Genomic DNA, 20370 nt, shown 5'->3' with positions numbered 1-20370 from the left:
GCCTTCAGCAGCAAACATGCCTATAGGGATATGAAGTTACATTTCAGAATCGTTACTGATCTCTTATATGTAGCTATAATTATAGCAGCTATTTTTTAAAACAGACGCTCTCTGGTGGTTCATGCCAAAAAGTGTAACCAAACTTGGCTAACAGATATTATCAAACAGTAGGTTTTATCAGGTGTGTCACAGTTTGCTGCCCTCGCACTGTGGTTACTAAAGATGAGTAAAGATATTCTAATGAATGCCATACGTGAATTAGAGCATCAGGATGAGCCCAGATCCCACAAACATCAGAATTTAGGGCACTACATTCTTACTCTGTGATTCACAACCCTTTTTTATGATCTGAAAATTCATTTGTGAATCATTCATGAATAGTTTCACTCTGATTTGGTCAAAACGAGGCCACATTGGCCCCTTGATGGTTTCTGACTTTTCCTTCCTGCTAATAAGAAATAATCCCCATATGGAAACTACTAGAGAGTCTATTTTATAGTCATGCCCATGTCCATCTGGCTTCTTCTGGGAATGCATGAATAATGAAATTAATTGCTCAGCATACGCCATATCCATGACTGAGGAACAGACTTTCATTCCAGATTCCTTCTGTGTGTTATCATGAACCACCTACTCCACAGAACAGGTATTAGGACTGAAGAGGAATCAAGTTCTCAGGTGCAATTTGCTTTTAGGTTGCTTAAAATGTGCATTGTGGAAAATGACTGTAGCGTATATCTATAAGTTGTGTACCGTTTGGATGATGTTCAATCTGTGGCAGTACTTAGCATCCAGAAAGCAGTTTAACAGTGAATATTCCTTTGCTAGTACTCAGATAAGTTCCTGATGGGGGGAGAAAAAAGCACACACAAAAAAAAAAACCCCGAGCTGATAAGGTACCTAGAAGACCTTTACAGGTGAAGGTAATGTTTTAAAATATTTTGCTACATTCTTCCCTAGGTGTTACCAAATGGTAGATAATTTGCATCTTTGTAATGAAACATTTTGAATGTTTGTGCTTAAATGTAGCAGTCTTCTCAGTACTACAAAGGCAAGGTCCCGCTCCCGTGCTGTGTGAAATTAGGCTTTGGATGACACTTGAACTGCTATGCTCGTAGTTACAGAAGCCTGGAAGGAGAAATGTCCGCGCTGAACTCTCTCTTTTAATGTGATCTATCCTACAAAATGGACATGAGATCTCTGTATTTTAGAGAGGTGGAGTTTCTTCAGGCTCTGCAGAAAATGTTGATGCCTGATCTGTTCTGTTGCTGATACATGTCCTCAAATCTCCTTTCTGAGGAGACCCAAAAGATGAGGAGCCAGTATCCTAATGAGGCACAGCCCATTTATGTCACTAAGGCTCTTCCCAATGACTTTTACCTGCTTGGTTGCATGAGAGCAGAAGTCATTCCTATTTACACGGTGTCATTGAGCTGTAATGATTCAGCCTTGAAAGTTATTTATGCTAAAATATGTACAGCCAGCCGAATGAAACTGAGTACGCAGAAGTATGTAAAGCAGAAGGCTTGGCCTTCTGATTTTTAGCTAAGGGATTGAGCTGCATCTAACACTTGAGTTACCTAGCAAATTTCCTATGTCCCAAGTAGCTCTGGCTGATGGATCTTTTTTTATTGTGTCATGGTCCTTTTTGAGTCAGTTGAAAGAAAAATGAGATGTATTTTTCATGGTGTGCATGATTTTTGGTGACAGTATGTACAAAATGTACATTCTAAATCCATTTGCATTATTTTTGTGACAGGAGGTCAGTGCCCTTTTACATAATAGAAGAATTGCAAACACAGTGAAGTAATAACCCCTTTTGCATCTCAGTTTCCCGTTTTGTAAAATGTGCGTGATTCAGTAGAATTTAAACTGAATACATGAATATTGTCAAAGTGTATTCTGTATTCTGTTGCCCTCCTGCGAATATCAGTGGTGGTGTTTAAGTCTCCAAACATGGCTTCAAATGCTGGATATATAGGATAATATAGGATATAATATAGTTCAGACCTGAAATATTGACTTGGAGACGCCAATCCTGCTGACATGTGAAAATATACCCACAGCCATATGGGAATCTGAAGATTATTTGAATACTTTTAGCCATTCTGAAGTAAAGAGCCTAGTCTGACTGATCATGTTAGATCTGTAAAAGACCTGAGCTTTGCCTCGTAACCTAGAGAGCTCAGGAGTCTGCTTGCATAGATTGCTGTGAACTGCAAAGTTCAAATCCAGCGATGAGGAGAGTACTCATGGCCAGAATAACTTGCCCCGGAACGTCACAGTCAGCTTTGAGGGAGGTTTTTAAGTTGTGTTCAGGGATTCTTAGTATGTGACTGAGCAACATGTCCGGCTGAATGCAGGACAGTCTTCAAGAAGTCTGCCCTTTTCCAGTCAGATGCCTAATGCTGATGCCATCTTAGGTAAATGAGAGACTTTTCAGCATCTTTAATGAGACCAGGAGTGGGATATGTCAGCTACGTCAGAAAAGCGCACAGGTTGCTTTCCAGTTTGAATGGGGCTCCCGTGCATTTAACCAGCTAGGGAACAAATACTACTTCCTATATATGTAAACAGCTCAGAGGGTGGAAGGTTAGGCCAATGTGTTTGTTGAGTTAGCAGTGTTTTTCTTGTTGTTTTGTTTGTTTGTTTTTGTTCTTTGTTAGTTTGGTTTTCCAATTTTGGAATCCCCTTGCTTTTACAGGAAAGTCTCACTTTATACTCTTTGGAGGTTACACTCTTTGAGGATGAAGTTTCCCAGGCTGTAGATGCACCCCGGTCTCTTCAAGTCGTATAGCTGTTGCCTGATACGTGAACTGCATTTTGTGTAGTTTAGAGACGGAATAGGAAGGATTTGTCTGTTCAAATATAGACTTCTACTTTGGAGCTGGTCGTCTCAGTTTTCTTGGTAGTCAGTGAAGAGAAAGAAACAGGTGCTACTGGGGCATGACTCATCTCTTCCAAGGCTGTGTACCAATAACCGTCTGTCTGCTCAGGTCATTAGAAATGATGTGGTCAAAGTTTCATTAGAGCAGGACTCATTCATGCCAGGTCTAAATATCTCACATTTTCCTTCACCACTGAGCTCAGAGCCTCTTCTCAATTAGCTGAAAATTACATGATGTTTATTTGTCCGTCCATGCATATTCCTCTTTAAAAATAATACCTTGATGACTGTTGTGATAGGTTTTCATTGGTTAATTCAGTGATTTTTTTTTTCCTCGTGCTGTTAGTTGAGTGGAGGGAGAGAATACATGCAGAGTAAGAAAATTTTGGGTTCCTTTTAACAGAGTAGGCAGGCTATTCTAGGAATTTGGCTCTCCAAGTGAATTCATACTTCACAGCTTGTCCACTCATAACAACCCAAGAATAAGAGTCTTATTCCTATTAAACAATTGTTATTGTTCTAATTTTACTTCCATGATGACGAATGCTGCTTCTGAAGGACTTCATCATTTCAAGGGGAGAGAAGATATTTTGGGGGTATTATGTTGTAGGAAGCCATAATTCCTCTTTGTATAATCCTGATAGGGTACTCTTAGACTTTTAACATTTCTTTTAGGATACGAAAGTAGACCAGAAGAATTGCTGGAGTGTTAATTTATTACCTGGTGTCTGTCCCCTGGAAGAAGGAGGCGGGGGGGGGGGGGGGAAAAGCAGTAGTCTCCCACTGGAATCTTGGCTTGAGGTGAATAGATGAATGACAAAATCTTTGCCCTGCACTGGGGCCTCTCTAACCTTCCACTTCCTGTTGAGTTGTGAAACAAAAAAGTAAACATTTAACTGAATGTGGCAGCCTGAGACAATCAGCCCTATTGTGGAAGGAACACCAGTCCCTTCTCTCTCTGCATAAATTCTCTTCACTGGCAATGCTAATAGAGCTGCAGTGGAAGTAAGCCAAGGCTTTCATTGGGCAAGACCCAAGTTTAAGCAGAAATACAAGTAGTGTGGTTGCCTGGTCCCTGGAAATATCCTGTATGAAGGAGGGCTGTTGAAGTTTGCTCACACTCGGAGGCTTTTCAAAAGTATTTTGCTTTTATTGTAGGAAAGCAATTCACAATACTTGAGACTTTGAGGCTGCTATGGGGTTTTGTGGGAGTGGTTGGATGTGGCATAATTTTTATACGGATATAATCATTCCAGAGTGGAATTGCTGAGATGTGTTCCTTGTACAAAAAGCAGTCATTCTTCAAACTAGTTTCCTTGATCTCATAGCACTGCGATGACTGTGCATTCCTAGCTGAGGTAAGGATCTTTAAAGGGTTCTTGACATGAATAAAACCATGGGTTCTAAAATACTACAAACCAAGCTGAATTTATTGTTCATCCAGCTTAGATGCAAGTAGTCTATTCCCTTGTTCCAGGCTCACCAGTTCATACCATCCTTCAGCTGTGCTTTGTGATGATCTATCACAATGCTGGAGCCTGCATAACCTCCTGCCCGGAGAAGGCGATAATACTGCATAATACTGATGCACTACTAATGACCTTGGGTATTTCCAGATGCAGCTCGTGAGAACGTTCTTTCATGCCTTTAAAATACCGTCTTCTACATATGTAAGTAAGCATTACAAGTAGAAAGAGACAGTCTGGAAATATGTTCATTTTAATGGTAATTCTGCCCATCTGATACATCTCCTGCCCTACTTTATTTGTTGTGAGCTTTTTTTATTTTAGAATAGATGGATAAGTAAATTACTTTTAACAGATTAGACTTCAGTAAGAGTGATATTCTACATGTTTAATGCAATTTTAAACCACTTAAATTTATGAGGAGTTTTACTTTCTCCTCTAACTGCCCTAGAACTGCAGGTGTGAGTCTTTTCTGACTTCCTATTGCTAATTTGACAGACAGAGACTGAGTCCAATCTACATTTGGAATACTATAGCTTTTAAAGAGTATTGGTCTTGTGCAAAAAGCAGTATATCATCTGCATTAAGATCTGTCTTGTACCCATCCCTTGGTCCCCAGAAACAAACAGAATCTCCCAATCTGAGTATCCCGCTTTGGTGCGGACGTCAGGGGCTCCTTGGCTAAAAAACAGCAATGGTGTGCTCCTATGTGTAGTACGTCTTATTAATTTAAATCGGTCTGAGGAAGTCTCAAACAGTAATATGGGAGATTTTCAGTTCTCAAAAGCAGAAGTCCAAGTTCTCTACTTACCTCTCAAGCCTTTTCCTCTTTACAGCACCTACATAAATGCTACATACATATTCTACCTACACATATTCTCAGTCTATTCAGTGACAGAGTAGTTTTGTGTGGTGTTTTTGTTTGCATTTGCCATTGCTTTTGTATCAAGAGGGGAGAGAAAAAAAAAAAGGTACTTGAAGTGGTGTTTACACAGTTACATGTTAGGTGAGGGGCTCTCTAATATTATCTGCATTTTTTTTGCTTGCTTTAGTTCTTGATTCATTTTATGCACACATCTAATTAGTATACTTGTAGTCTCTCTGCAGAACTTTCTGCCAGCGTATCTTTGCAATAACATTTCTTTATGAGAAATGAGGTCTGTACAGACAATCCTTCCCTTAAGATGTTAAAGGCGTTAGTGACCAATGATGTCTGCAGATTGTGCCATTTTCCCCCTTGAGTTCTAGCTACAGACAGTCCTCACTTTGCATGATGCCTAAAATTCATTACTTCTGTCATTTATGCAGAATTAAGATATTTTAGGGAAAATGTCATAAAGTCAACAAAATGAGTGATACAGATACACAGCTATATACACAGCTGACTGCTGAGGCCTGCCATTTTGTGCATGGGAAAGGCTTAGTTTTGGACTCTTTTCTTGGAGCCACTTAGTTTTTCTCTGAGACTGCATCCTAGACAGTCTTCACAAGTATATGTTTTCCAAGGTCTTTTCTAAGAGGGCTTTTAAATGTCATACTCTTTGATCCGCTAAGTTTTTAGCAAGGCAAGCTTGCAACTTCTCTGCGAGAAAAATAAGGGCTTTAAAACTAGTACTTCCCCCATTTTTCAAACATGTTGCTCCTCCATTTATTCTTCTGGCCCCACCCAAGGTAGATGAGTTCCCATTGCAAGAAATTTTTTTATAGCACAGTGTGCAATGATGTGTTCTCAGTCCGGCATTCATTAAGTTGGTATACCTTGCTGCTCATAACATTCTGTAGATCAGTTCCATCTTTGTCACATGGGCATCTATAAGATACCTGGGAGATGCCTTACAGATCTCTAAATTCTGCTGACTTTTACCTGAGAAAATGTTCGTGTCTTCTGTTTTGTGAGCCTTGGTTTGAATGAAGATGGACTTCAAGAGCTGTGGGTCAGGCAGTAATATAAATTACTTAGCTCTCATTGAAACCTATCATCTTTCAGATTTGTGACTTTCTCACGCTTGCCACCATAATCAGTGCCATAGTGAGCTCTCCTTATTTTTTGTTACTATCTGCTAGTAAATCTTTGAGATGGACTTGTTGGATTGTTCATTGATAGGTTTTGGTAAGTGTATTAAAAGTGGAGCGTGTTTTAAAAAACAACCAACCAACCAAAACATACAAATCATACTACCTATTACTTCTGCTCTGTTGCTTAAAGTGGACCGTTATGTAGTTTTAAAAGACAAAGAGTTGTAACAGCTCAACTGTTTGAGCTGTCTAACTCCTAAGAGAGAATGTTATAGCCTAGGGCTGGCTTTGCTGGAAGCACAGAGAGGACAAAGTCACTCTTAAATGTTTTTTTTCTTTGCAGCGAGCTACATAATTCCTGAGGTAGAATTTCATCAGGGCTAGGTATGAAAATCCTGTGTTGCTTTTATGGATGGAGGAGTATGAAGGGAGTTAGTATTGCCAATGAATGCCAGGTACTGATTGATGCTCCTTCTGTTCTAGTAATTTAAAACCATTTTAAGTTTATAAGCTGCTACTCCCTCTTGTTTTGACCACAGTTTGCATAATGGAGAAGCTAACTCTCTAGCAGAAGTGATGGAGCCGGACAGAACAGTATCTTGCTCTTTTATGTATTGTCACGTGACAAATGTAACTAGGTATGTTTGCCTCGCTTCCTATCTGTTTGATTTTAACACTTCAGTTGCATTAAATTTTTCCAGAGCTTTCCAAGGTTTGTTTCTAATAATGTATTTATCAGGTAGATTTGAACAGCTTTCCTAGATGTGTTGCTCTATTTTTGGGTAACTATTTATAAACAGAAAATGTTTTCCAAAGTCAGAAAAAAGAATGAATTGCCTTCCGGGGGTAGAACATAAGAGAAGAGTCATCTCATGTGAAGATACTGAAAAAGTTTTGTTCTCTTGTGCCTTTGGAGGAATAGCCTCTTTGCTTCTCATACCAGTCATAAATGAATGCTGTCTGGGATTGTCCATCTGTGTGTGGCCTCCGTGTGTGTGTGTGTGTAGCACTGCAAGGCATGTTCAGTGCTTTGATCACATGTCCTTTCCCTACTTGTTTCTGATATACACTGGCTGTGCTTTAGTCTTTCATCTCCAAAAGATTATTTTAACTTCTCAGATTTTAACGGAAGACTATGCAGACAGATTGTTAAAACTATTGTTGAGCTATCCCTTTACTCTTGGGGAAGTTTTCTGGCATCCTGTTGACAAGCAAAACTATTCTTTTCGAGACGTACCATTTATGACTCTTACCACCTGTTAAAATTCACTCGGTCCTCCTGGAGTTCATCCAACCCTCAGTTTTCAGACTTGTAACAGAGCTTTGGCATTAGTTTGTTTAGACCTATCTTAATTCTCTTAACAGAATTTTAAAGCTGATATTGGTTTAATATGTTTCTGCTTCTCTAAATAAAGAGCGTCATAGGACAGGTATGACCCCAGGTATTCTTAGATACCCCATTTTTTCTTCCACTGTATCTTTGGACTGTCTTCAACCTTTCCAGGAAAATACGTGGAAACTCTCAGGACCAAAGATTGAATATTAAAAATAAAAAACAAAACACCTTTTCCAGGAAGAAAAATATTTCATTCTGTAGTTTTAAACAAGTCTTAAACTGGAAGGCACAGTACTTAAAAAATGAAGATGATTTATTACTGCTGCAAGGTGATTCTCTGTCATTTGAAACCTATAAACAGTGTCTGGGCTTCTTTCTGAGGATTTTATCCAGCTCACGCTCACTCTAGGTCTCTGTGATGTCATAGCAGATCATAACAGAGTATCCCATTGGTCTTCACAGGATTTAAATTCTAAGAATGTTCTTTTTCAGGATCCACCTGTCAGACAAGTTTTTTTACTTAAGAAAGTTTACTGTACAGAAGCGTATGACTAACGTGTATGTATTTTGCTTTTAAAGTGGAGTTGTAGAAACCTTCTGGAGTTCAAAAACATGAAAGTAGGATGCAGCACAGACAAAAGTTGGGCTGCACAAGACCCTCAAAGCTAGAGAGTTGCTGGAGGGAAAGAGCACGTATTGGGAAGTATAGAGGAAGGGGGTTTGGCAAGTGGATCTGTGAAGACAAGGAAATGAAAGACAGAGGAACTGTCCCCTTGCTCCTCTTGTGTTGGAGAGAATAGAAGGTATGTACAAGCCCAAGCAGTTCTCAGCCTGTGAAATTTAACATTTATTCTTCCTCCTGCCTTTTTCCCAGTCTTCACCGTTTTAGTCATATACATATATATCCTGTCTCTTCTCAGAAACTTCTGCTTTGTGCTGCCTCAAGGATCTGTTTTGCTTTTTGTGGAAGTGTTAACAAAGCCATTTCCCCATTCTTTCTTCTGCAGTTCTGAGAGAGAATAGCAATTTATGCATGTTACAGGAGATTTTATTCAAGCCTAAAATATGCCTTATGGACTAAAGTATTGTGCTATTATTTCTTCAGAAGAAAAGAAGGCATGCATAGTAGTATAACAAACTGTGCAGGATGTACTCAGTATTTCCTCACCGGTCAAAAGAACATCCTTTTCCTGTGAGGGCAGGCCAGGGAGAAGTCAGGGTACAAAATCAAACTGACACAAGTGTAGCATCAGCAGAAGAAAATTATGTGGTCAGCAGCGATGTCCAAACACATCTTCGTACCTCATTCTAATAAAGGCCTTTCACGCTTCCCTGCAGCAAAGTACGTGTGTTTGTTTAAAAAGTCTTGTGTAGTTGCTGCGCTTTCACAGGCTCAGAGTTTGCAAATACACACAGAGCTAACGAGTTGCTCAGTCATGTCTGGTCATGCCAATTAAAATAGCATCAATTAACAGTGAGCACATGTAAGTACCACAAACGTACATAGGAGGGCTGCCATGCGGTCAGTGGGTTCCTTTTTAGTACTGCCCAAGCATTTGGGCTGCTGCATTCTTACTGGATATATTGTGCATGGGGTTGCATTTGGGTCAGGCAGAGTTGATATAGTCACCTGAGTAAAATGCTTTTCCTGGTTAGTGAGGAGTTATTTGCAAAGTCATTTAGCTGTTAAGTGAGCTCCCAGCTCTAGTGAACTGACCACTGTACTGGGCTGCACTGTAATTGAGGTGTATAGACCGATAAACAAAGGGTCACAGTGACCTGATTAAAAGTAGTTTTATGTTTCGCGTTCTTGCAGTAAAATAGATCTTGTTGTATTGCACACAGGGATTTCAACTGTGGACTTTCTAGGCGTCTAGACAAAAAATGACAGACCATAAAATACCAAGACTGAAAAAAAGATTGTGGGCATGCTGGATGGCTGCCTCTGAAGGAAGCCTGGCAACTGAGTGTGCGCAGAACTTCGGGGCTCCGTTCTTCAGGTGCAGAGTGTGATGCTAACAGTTTGCTTGTGCACTCATGCATGTAGTCCCGTTGTTCTCCGCACCTCATGTGACTGAGCATGAGTGAAAAACGGTGAAGGGTGTAGTCAGTAGGTTGTGTCCGGAGAGCAGAACTCACTGTCAATATGTAGTAGTAGAGATCTTAGTAGTTTTTCTCATGTGCCATGTGGTAGTGTGCGTGCTCTTCACGTTTGTAGGCAAAACCAGCTCTAGCAATGCACAGCCTGTGATCTGTTCTCAGCCTGGCCCTAGTCATTCTTCTCTGAATGGTGCACGTGCAGTAGTTCTTAGGCCTGTCATACGTGTTGGCAGAAAAAGGTGGCATTCCTGAGGTGGGGTAGAGGCAGAGATTTCTATTGCGAGTTTGTAGTCGGAAGAGTAGTAGTAATCTAAATGTCTCATCTTACATTTAATTCTGTCATAATCCATAAAGAGGAATTTCCAGATATGAAAATTCATCGGTATGATAAAAGCATTCTGTCTCTAGGGCATTAACTTTTTTAGTGAGTATAGGAAATAGTGTTCCCTACTGTAAATAGAGAATCAATTGCTCTGAAAATCATTAATTGAATGTTTAATTTTTTTTTTGTGTGTGTAGGATTAGTAGTCTGTTATTAGAATTATGTGCTTATGCCCTGCCAAAGGTGCAAATGTAAGCTATTTTGTGATGAACTAATTAAAACCAATAATGCTGTTTACTAGTGGAGCTCCAGCAATAAGAAGCTTTGCCATTTTATGGCTAATGACAAATGAGAGCGGATATTTTTATCACTGCTCCACAGTGAAGGCTAACGTGAGTATGGCCTGTAAGATAGGAATCAAACTCTTGCTTATATGTCGAGAACATGGCTAAACATCTCAAATGACAGCACTTAGTCTTTGAGTGGGTAGTTAATTTTGCAATCGTTTGCTAATTATCTATTAATTTATTAGCTTAATTTCAGAATAGGTCTCTTAATTAAAATATCCGTGTGAAATGTTTTATTGTAAATTCCTGGCATTTGGTCAGTCCTAGTTCCTTTGCACTACAGTATTTCTTTGCTATAAAGAGTATGTACGTTTTGTTCCATACTGCATTTGGTGCATTTATGTACTGGATATTATTATAAAATGGAACTGTGCATTAATAGTATAGCTTTTGAATTGTGCCTTTTTTTCTTTTTGAGGGGATGCGGAAATCTTGAAGAGCTCTTTTTAAAATATATGCAGACACAGTTGTAGTAACTTCTCTGTTGGGTACTATGTGAATCAGGGGTTTGGGGGAGGCAGTGAAACACTGTAATCTTTGAGCGACATGATAGAAATCAAAGCAAAGTGAATGAAAAAACACTGTTGTTCGACTTGTGAAAACATGAATCAGCCAGAGGATTTGCTGCTGTTGGAATATTCTCTTCTCCAGTGGGCATCATGCATGTTGTACAGGTGTTGTATGGTTCAAGAGGCAGAGCCCAGGATTTTTGTGACCATTATCTGTTAATTTTTAGTGTTAGTAGTTTAGTGGTAAGTTTGCTTATGATGTGTTCCAGCCACAGTGTGAGCAATTTGGAGCAGTATTTAGTAGTCATTAGTACTTGGAAGTACAAAGACAGTAAGAGTTTTTTGAGATTGTGATTTAATATGGGATCCACCACTCTGTGTATTTAAAAACAAAAACAAAAAACAACAAAAAAAACCTCCCCCACAGAATCAGAACCCCACACACATTTGAGTCTAAAGTAGTAATGCTCTGACGTTAGCATGAAAATACAGAAAAATAAACAGTTACCACGTTTGATGATGTGTAAGAAACATAGCAGTAGCCATAGATGTACAGCTTCTTATGAGCCAGTTTACTAACAAATGTATCAGTGTACTAACCTGTCCCTCCAATTTTATGTTGTCTTTGGAGGGGTGGAGGGGTTCCCTTCAGCAGGGGGAGGCATCTGTGTGTATGTCTTACAGGCAGGTCTATTTTATTCTTCAGGAAAATAGGGCAATACAAACTCCGCTGACTGGTTTAAAAATGACATACAATTTCCAGAGCAAGTCAAAAATATATGTATGTAGTCTGGATTGAGTCCAAAGCATCTTTACCTCCAAACTGGTTTAGGCCAGAGAGACAGGATGTTCCACTGAGCAAAAAACCATATAATTAAAGAGCATGAACAAACACGGAGTATATTATTAACAAAACACCAGGCTGCATTTCGTGTTGGGTTTTCTGGCTGGTGACCCATGGAATTGACGCAAAAACTAACAGAGGCACAAAGGTCCAGTCTGTTCTAGCATAACTAATAATCAGAAAAGATTCCCTGGAGCCTCCTTTTTGCATGGCAGTGTCAAAAAGCTGTTCTCGCCAGCCATAACAGCAGTACTGTTGTAAATACACTGCGGTGGGACTCCATGCTTGGGAGCATATGATGAGAGAATTTTTTTGGCAACTGCTCTGCGTTGGTAAAACCTCTGGAGAGGTTTTTACCTTGACTCACGATTCTGTAGGTGTCTAACAACTAGGCTCCCTGTTATTTCCAGGCTCTTTGCTTGCATGCTATTGACAATGTCTTTCATTTCTGCCTTGCATTCTGACTCACAGATCGGTAAATGTCCTGTCCTACCCAGTGGGCCTCTTCCATTTTTTGCAGATTCCTCCACGTCCTGATCAGCAGCTGTCTGGGCCAGGATCCCTGTGGACAGACTGAGTCATGCTGCTGTGTGATGAGGATGCATATAGTAGGGGCATGAGGTGAAGGGTAGATGGTGTTTGGAGGCTTATGGAGTGCTTGAGGGGTTAGCAGCTGATAAGCAAATTTGCGGTCAGGCAGGCAGATAAGGTGGGGTAGTGTTGGCTGTCTGTAAGCAAGGAAGATAATTAAAAATCCTGGACCCTCTATGCGGTCGTTTATAGAACTAGGATGTTCTGCTCTTGGAAACTTGCATCCTTTGACTCCAGAAAGCCTGAAATGGTCCCTGAATCTTCAGTGTGTAAAAATTTCTTTGGAAAGTTAAATGAAAATATCTCAGAACAGCTGTGTTCCATGCTGTGAATTTACATGTCTTCTCCTAGGGGCTGTGCTTCTGTCCTCCTCCACCACTGGTAGAGGACTGAATTGCCAGTGAGCCTGGGAACTCATGTTGTTGAGCCCAGTGATGTTTTAGAAAAGACCACTTTCTCCTACCTCAGCAGTGTGAGGAGATCTTGGAAAATGGAGTATCAGGCCCATTTGGCTTTATTTTTCATAGAAGGTTACTTTATTAAAAATGGTCTTATGTAAGCTGGATTTTCTTCCTCAGGACTTCTCAGATACTCTCCATTTTTCAGTCAGTATTTAACACTTCTGGCCAAACACAGAGATCTAGCTGCAGCTCTTTAGTGTTGCGAGCTCATCATATGCAGGATGCATTTTAACTAGGAGGGAAAGGAGCATTTGGTGCTCGGGGAGCTGTGGGTGTTGAAGCCCTGACAGGCAATGTGCTGCTGTTTAAGATGACAGCTTTTCCTGTACTGCCCACAGCACCACTCAGGAACGTGTCTCCTCCCTCAAAGAGATGCCAGCTGCTTTCCCTTCCCTGCTGTTAGTCAGCAGATACACTCCACTCCTCCAGATCCAAACCAGAAGATATTTTTTGCTAATGCTTCCTCGCTCTTCTTTGTTAACTGAAAGAGGTTATTGCTGAAGCTGAGACTACCTGAGGCACTCTGGGCACGGTGCTGCTTTGAGTGGAAGGAGAGGGACTGTGGAGCAGCACGTATCCGAGCTCCAAGTGGAGGCCCCAGGGGTGCCTGCCCGGCAGTGGGGGGTGCAAGCGTGAATCACACGCTGCAGAACCGGGAAAGCAGGGGCGTCAGCGTGGTTATTTCTTGAATCATTCTTAGCCGGCAGCAGGTCAGCTGGCAGATGGCTTCAGCCTGAAGTGAAAGCTTGTAACTCTCCAGCCAGCAAATGGCTCCATAAGTGAATATCTGCATTTCATCAGCATCTTGTATTGTCTCTGTGAAAAATGGTATTCAATTACACATAATTGGTAGTGCTTCAGTTTCCTGTGGCTTTCAGCGTATTCATTTGCGTTAGGTCAGCTCAACTGTTTTATAAACATGGAAATGTGTTTTAAATCTGATGAGCTTGCAACATTAAAGAAGACTTAAAATACTCTTAGATATCAAATACCGGAACTGCGACACTTTCTACCCAGCTTCAGTTGAAGTTCATACATTGTAGTGAAATGAAAATTCAGCAGTTCTTTTAGGCTCCATCAGAGAAATCATTTGGGGTACCCTAAACAATTAAAGAACCAAATTATTTTTCAGTGCTTGAGATTAAAAAAAAATAAAAAAGAGAGAGGGTTTTTTTTTTGTTTGTTTGTTGTTTTTATTCTAGCTCAGGCTAGAAAAACTTAAATGCTATCTCTTCAAAAAAGAAATATCTGTGGGAATCCTGTAGCAGTAGAGAGTAAGCTCTGGTACCAGTGAAAGCAGCTGGCCTAGAAATTTTCACGTGTCCTTCATACGGAAAACACACTGAAATTTCGCAATAAAATGGCAAACATGACACACTATGACCTGTTTCCTAACCCAGGAACTAGATTGAATTTGAACTAGTGACAGGTATCAGAATATTTGCCTAAGCAAACATGGCCGAAGTTGTGTTAAGCCTTCTGAAAGGTTCAGTCACCCACTTTTGCATGGTTTGCATGATAAAATCTCAAAGAATGGAATAGAGACACTTTTCATACGCAAAGTAACAATTATCAAGCTCTTCCAGAATGTTCTATCTTTATATTGAAAAGGCTTGCAGATTTTTCAATAAGTTAGGTGGGGTAAAAAGGCAAATTTACCATCTAAAATGCCATTTTCTAATTATGTCCCAAATGCATGAAGCTACTATTGTGTTTTCTTAATCTAAACATTTTGAAATGCAAATCGCTTTTTCTTTGAGTTCTGTTATTACTGATGTGAGTGTGTTTTCTGTATTAGGAGAGAAGTTCCAGTTGGAAGCCATCATTCATAGGTTACTTGTCTCTCCATCCCAACGTCTCACAAGCCCTCCCAAGCTCTTCGTGACTCTTAAAAGTATTCATCGTTTAGTAAACAGTTTTTTGTGTGGTGCGTATTTACAGATAGTGTAGCTATTTCCTGGCTATTGTCTCCAAAGACTTAAGAGATCTTCCCCCCACCCCATGGCTGCAATAACCTTTTCCTGAGAAGCCAAGGCAGCTAATCTAAACCAGATCCACCTGGTGGGAGAGCCACTCCTTATTCTAAAGTCTGTTTCAGTTTAAGCATCAGTAGAAGTGCTTTTAAAGATCAGATCCTTTTTATGATGGATATCTGTGAATTTCTGAACTGTGAGGCTGGTGTATAGGGAGCTGAATTTGATGGAAGGAGGTATCACAGACGTTAATAAGAAAATTTAACGTAATTGTTCAATAGCCTGGAACAAAACAATTATGAGATTTTAAAATTTGCTCTACATTTAAAAACTAGAGTGAACCTCAGATTTAAACTGTTGCCTTTATTGAAATGTTTCCATTCTGGAGAATATGTAAATATATTATTATTGTAATGAAATTTTACTTACTCCTCAACACTATTTTGGTCTGCTTCAGTGCAGTGAGAAGTAAAGTAGTTTCTGACTTCATGAGTCTGCTGTCATTGGGAAGTGAATGAGCTTCCTCACTTCCTGGATCATTGCTCACTTCATCTAACCATTGTACTGTTAGACAAAAGACAGCCACAGCCGTGGGTGCTTCCTCTGACCATGTTTTTTAGCCTTCTTTCTTAAGAAAAGATTCGTATGATCGTGCTGTCCTCCTCAGGCAGTTTTGATTCCCTTGGCCTATTTTGGCTAGCGTGGGGCAGAAGGCTGAGAGACATTCAGATCCTGCAGTCTTTGTGACAGTAAGTGGCTGCTCGGAGGAGAGAGACCTCATTAGCAAGGTACAGGCTGCAGTCAGTATTGACAGCTAGCAGTGGCCATGTGGGGAGAGGCATGCTGAAGGTCTCAGCTACAGCAAAGGCTCCAGTCTGAGTTTGTGCATCATTAGATGCTAGATGCCAGGGAAATCAGCCCCAAGACAGAAGTCTGTGGGAAACAGGGCTTCATTAGTTCTGTTGTTCTCCTGCTTATTGTGGTGAAAGTACCCACGGGTTCTGCTTTTATTGAACTCCATGTTGCTGGAGTGTGGTAGCTGTGCTCTACTTTCAGGGGACTTAGACTCAGGGATGCATGATTTCTCAATCCCAAGCAGCCATAGGAAGGAAAGATACCTTAAGAAGAGGTTCCCAATGTATGGGGCACCCACAGCTTGCAAAGGAGTTTTAATAGTGACTGTTCTCAGCAGGATTAGCTGATTCTTGAGGCTGCTCCACTGACAGGATCTTGTCTGATTGTGTGGGGAGGCAGCTGAATGGCTCAGTAGCAAAGGAACTGCAGCTTGGCCCAGGAATAGCTGTCAGCTGTATACTGCACATCCTCTCCTAGCTAGTCCCTTGCCCCTATTACTTCCCACAGAAAAGATTGCAGGGCTGTGGCCAGTTGTGCAGGTGTCACATCATCAGAGCGCGTAGCTGTGCTGTGCTGTGGCTGGTTCTTAAACCAAGCATGCATGTAAATGGTGCTGTTAAACGATATCTGAGGTGTTGTATTTGTGTGATTTATCATGTTGCATCTCCTGAACCTAACCCTATTGCACTGGTCCTGAATTTTGTCTCGCAGCCCAACATCCTCCCCAGCACTCTCCTCCCAATCCAGCGTTCATCTATGAAAGAAACTCTGCAACCCTGAATGTAGATGCTCTGATCATTCAGTGGTCAAGGTGCACGCGTGACCAAATGCAGAACCCATAGCGTCTCTTAAGGCCTTTGGTGAAAATGTTAGTGCTTGCAGCTTCCTGGGAAGTTGAGTGGTTTGGTGAGGGTGTGATAGAATGATCTGTCAGGTAATGCATAGGTGGCACATGCTTGCTTTTGCATAAGATCAGTGTTAACAGTCAGATCTTCAGACATTTCGTAGGACTCTGGGGTGCTGATTCACTAATATCACACTTTGGTACTATTTAAACATCAATGTGAGTTATTGATGTTACATGATATACATTGCCTTGCAGTCCAGAACAGAAATAGCTATGAGAAATATTTACCTTTTCTGTTAATGGATTTTACCCTGTTAATGTAGTAATAGAAAATCTGATTGTTACAGTTTTTTTAAAATTATCCTATTGTATTTAAACTCTTATTATTGTCTTTAAGTCTGTTAGAAATTCATTTTTCTTTTCTCATTGCCTCTTACTTCCGTTGTCCGTTTCCTAGGTTCTTATGTATAGTTGCTGCTATTTTAAGGTCCTTTCTGGCTTTCATTAATTTTGAATTCTCAAGATTGACCACGCCACATTCAGGACAAGTGTTTTCTCATTAAATTCACCTCTTTTGAGTTGGCCCTCAAGAAAATATATATTTTAAACATAATTTCTGATTGCTAGAAATGCATCTTTTCCTGTCACAGGTATAGTCTTCTACCAAAGGTTTGGCTGCAAACCCACTTGATGCTTCTTGTTTTTTAGGTCAAAGTAATATGCAGTCAGACTTTGCATGGCATACTGAAGAAACAGGATTTTCTAGCACGGTGAGTACTTGCAGAGTCGACAGGCTGATGATTTCTAATGACTAAGAATCCATGAAACACTGCACCCTACATAAAAGCAAAAGGGAGCAGTAATCACTGGGTGAATGCTATTTCACCTCTACATGTTTAATAGGCAGCTTCAGGGAGGAATTTAGGAAAGGTGCATTGCAGAATGACTTAGTGTGAGCTCTCATTGTGTTCTCAGGGAGCACTACCTGGGCAAGTGCAAAAAAGGAGTTTTGAAGGAGCTATTTAAAATGACAATATGGCTGGGGATTTAATGATGGTGTTCATAAGAAGGCCTTAAATAGGGATCATGTAGCAGTGGATGTTTTCCCTTCAGTCTGTGACTTAAATTGTAAACTTACTTCCCTTTTGTTATCTTTGCTGGATGTGGACTTTCCAAGCCTCTTTTGGCATTTTGCTTCCCCAGCTGAGAAGTGCTTCTCATAAATTTTGAATTTGCAGCCTTTCAAAGCTATTTTCCTTGAATGGCTCCTGGAAAAGCTAGAAAAGACCTTGAGATGTCACAGAGTTCTTTTATTCCATCTTCCTGGCCTAAGGCAGGTTCTAATGTCCCTAAACATTTTTTCAAGCACCCTGGCAGATAATCTTAAAAATCACCAGTGACAGAGATTTCCCTATATTCCTAAACTATTTACCATTCTTTTGAGTAGAAGATTTTGCCTCCCATCTAACTTAAATCTCCCTTGATGCAATATAGTGATCACTTTTGATTTATTGTTTTGCTTACAGTTTACCACGGACATGGACAACAAGTTTATTCCCTTTTTAACCCCTCTATGCATTGACCTATTAGGGGATGATTACATGGCCATTTCTTTCAGCAGCAACCTCTGTTCATAGGCCTCCTTTGACCTCAGGTACTCCTCTGTTATGCCGGTGGTTGTTAAGGGGGTAGTCACGTGGGGAATTCAATCAGGATGCTTATCTAGTCTAAGGGGAAAACAAACAAACAACCCCCCCCCCCCCCCCCCCCCATTCTTCAGGCAGTAAGAGCAGCTTAAGTCAGGACACAATGCACAAAAAATATCCATGCCATCATCCTGAGAGCCCTCCACAGGGTGCTCTATGAGAATGGAGCAAACGGAAGTTTTTTTTTTTTTGTCTTCTGAACAGACCAAAAGCTCTCTCATGTTTAGAAATAGGCTAGGGTAGAGTATCTGCATAGCCATGGGGTCCTGCACTCTTTATCTTCCACCTTTGCTCTGTTTTTCATAAATAATTCAGTTAGCAATTACTCTGTAAACATTTCAAGGAAAGTTATGTTACCATTAAATCAATCCGATAGTTTGCATAATCGTTTTCTAGGTGCAGGTTTACCTTATTTGTGGTTTCCTGCCAAGACGGATATACTGAGTCTTGCAGTGTGAGATCAATAAAACAATTATACTTGCATAAATGTTTATACTCAGTGAACTGGAAAAAGATTGTTGCAAATTTATATTTCTTTGTCTTTCATCACTGCCGTCAAGTATAGTGGGAACGGACAGAATAGCATAGGTAACGTTCATCTGGCAAAAGCAGTAAACTGCCCATCTCTATCGTCCAAGAAGTTCAGTGCTACAAAATGTGACAAAATTAAAGAGAATACAGACTAACAGTAAGTCAACTGCAGAGAACTTTTCAGGGTTTTTGAAGACTGCAGTGGACCAGCTTCCCCTAGTAAGTTTAGCAGGAGCAAAACATCCCACACAGATGTGGAAGTTTGTTACTCATTGTTGTGAAAAAGGGTACAGTGTGTCACTCCCACACACTGTGCTGCGTTTGCTTTTGGAGGCCTAAAATTTTTAGTAGGTTTTTCAGATTGCGTATTTAAGAACTGTGATCTGTACCTATATGTTAAGAGGATTATTTACATTCATTCGAACGTTCTGATTAGCTTGAAATAGAATATATGATTTTACGATATGTTTATTTCTTGGAAATGTATGTTTAACCCTGAAACTTTGCATGTTGAATCGTTAATTTTGTTATCATGAACTGAAACCGTTCTAGGTCATCCATTTCTTAAATTTTACACCTCTTAATGCTCAGCAGCACGTGATAGGTGTTGAGAAACTTCAGGCTAATTCAGGAAAATACATTTACCTCCCCCCCACCCCCGGAAAAAAAGGAGGAGAAGGAGGAAAGAACACCCTACCCCCCAAAAACCCAGACCCACAGATGTCCAGATTGCTAAGCATAGCACTACTATTTTTGTAATCAGTATTACTGGATTTATACTTGCAGCCTTTTCTAAGTCTCTTAAAACATCACCTGACGCTCTGCTAATAATGAAACATTGATTTAAACAGAAATTCCTTCTAGTTATTCCCTTTCCCTGACCTCTGTCCTGGCTGGCAAAGTGGTAGTCATCATAAATTTTCCCATAAATTATGCGAAACTGTAGCTATTTAATTACTCAACTGGTGATTGGGTTGTATTCTGTGCAGCTGACTTCAGAACACAAAATCCATTGTGCTGTATATTTTATGTCATAGCTTGATTCTTCTCCCTATAACCTCTGGAATATGGAGGAAAACACAGGATGGACTGCTCTGTTTGCCTACCCTCAGGCACGACAAGCACAACTTGAAAGGTTAAACTTCATGTATAGTCTAGGAAATTTTAGCGCTGGCCTTAGGTAAAAAAGAGGAATCTCTGCTTTGCCCCCTTTAGCTTCCTCAGGGCTGCCTGAGGGAAATGCCACTGGGGTGAGTCAGTAGTGGCGGAGCTGGGTCAGCCTGAGCTTTTCTCAACCTTGGGCAGCTTCACTGGTAGCCGGGCAGGCCAGGTCCTGGGAGCATGGTTCAGCGGACATACACTTCCAGAGAAAGGAAGCAGGTTTCCTGGAGCCTCTATGACACAGATTGTTCTTCAAGAACAGATCGCTGTTCCTTTTGGCCAATCCAGGGTTCAGCATATGCTTGCTGATTTTATTGTGGTGCCTTTAGATTTTACTTCGTGTGAGCACCTGGCCTGCTGGAGAGTTTCCTGCTATGTGCCTTGCGCTATAGGAAACTTTAAGCTTATTTGTAATCTG

General features: G+C 40.5%; 1 protein-coding gene across 25 annotated transcripts in view; it reads left to right on the top strand.

Annotated features, from left to right (window-relative positions):
- Nucleotides 1-20370, top strand: part of SLC45A1 (solute carrier family 45 member 1) — an 80310-nt gene that overhangs the window by 34409 nt on the left and 25531 nt on the right. For 21 of the 25 annotated variants that reach the window (XR_011135759.1, XM_068915897.1, XM_068915896.1 and 18 more), the window contains one exon: nucleotides 17263-17324. The exons of 1 other annotated variant lie outside the window; for it this stretch is intronic. Coding sequence is in view for 18 of the 24 variants with exons in the window: in XM_068915897.1 (XP_068771998.1) it covers nucleotides 17263-17324 (62 nt within the window). In the remaining 6 variants the exon portion in view is untranslated. Of the gene's footprint in view, nucleotides 1-6908; nucleotides 7008-8284; nucleotides 8509-17262; nucleotides 17325-20370 lie in introns of all 25 variants that reach the window. 3 more of the 25 variants (XM_068915906.1, XM_068915902.1, XM_068915903.1) reach the window with 2 other exon arrangements.

This window comes from Struthio camelus, chromosome 21, assembly GCF_040807025.1.
Source record: "Struthio camelus isolate bStrCam1 chromosome 21, bStrCam1.hap1, whole genome shotgun sequence".
Taxonomy (NCBI): Eukaryota; Metazoa; Chordata; class Aves; order Struthioniformes; family Struthionidae; genus Struthio; species Struthio camelus.
The sequence above is the reverse complement of the archived record's forward strand: the minus strand, read 5'-3'. Positions and strand labels throughout refer to the sequence as shown.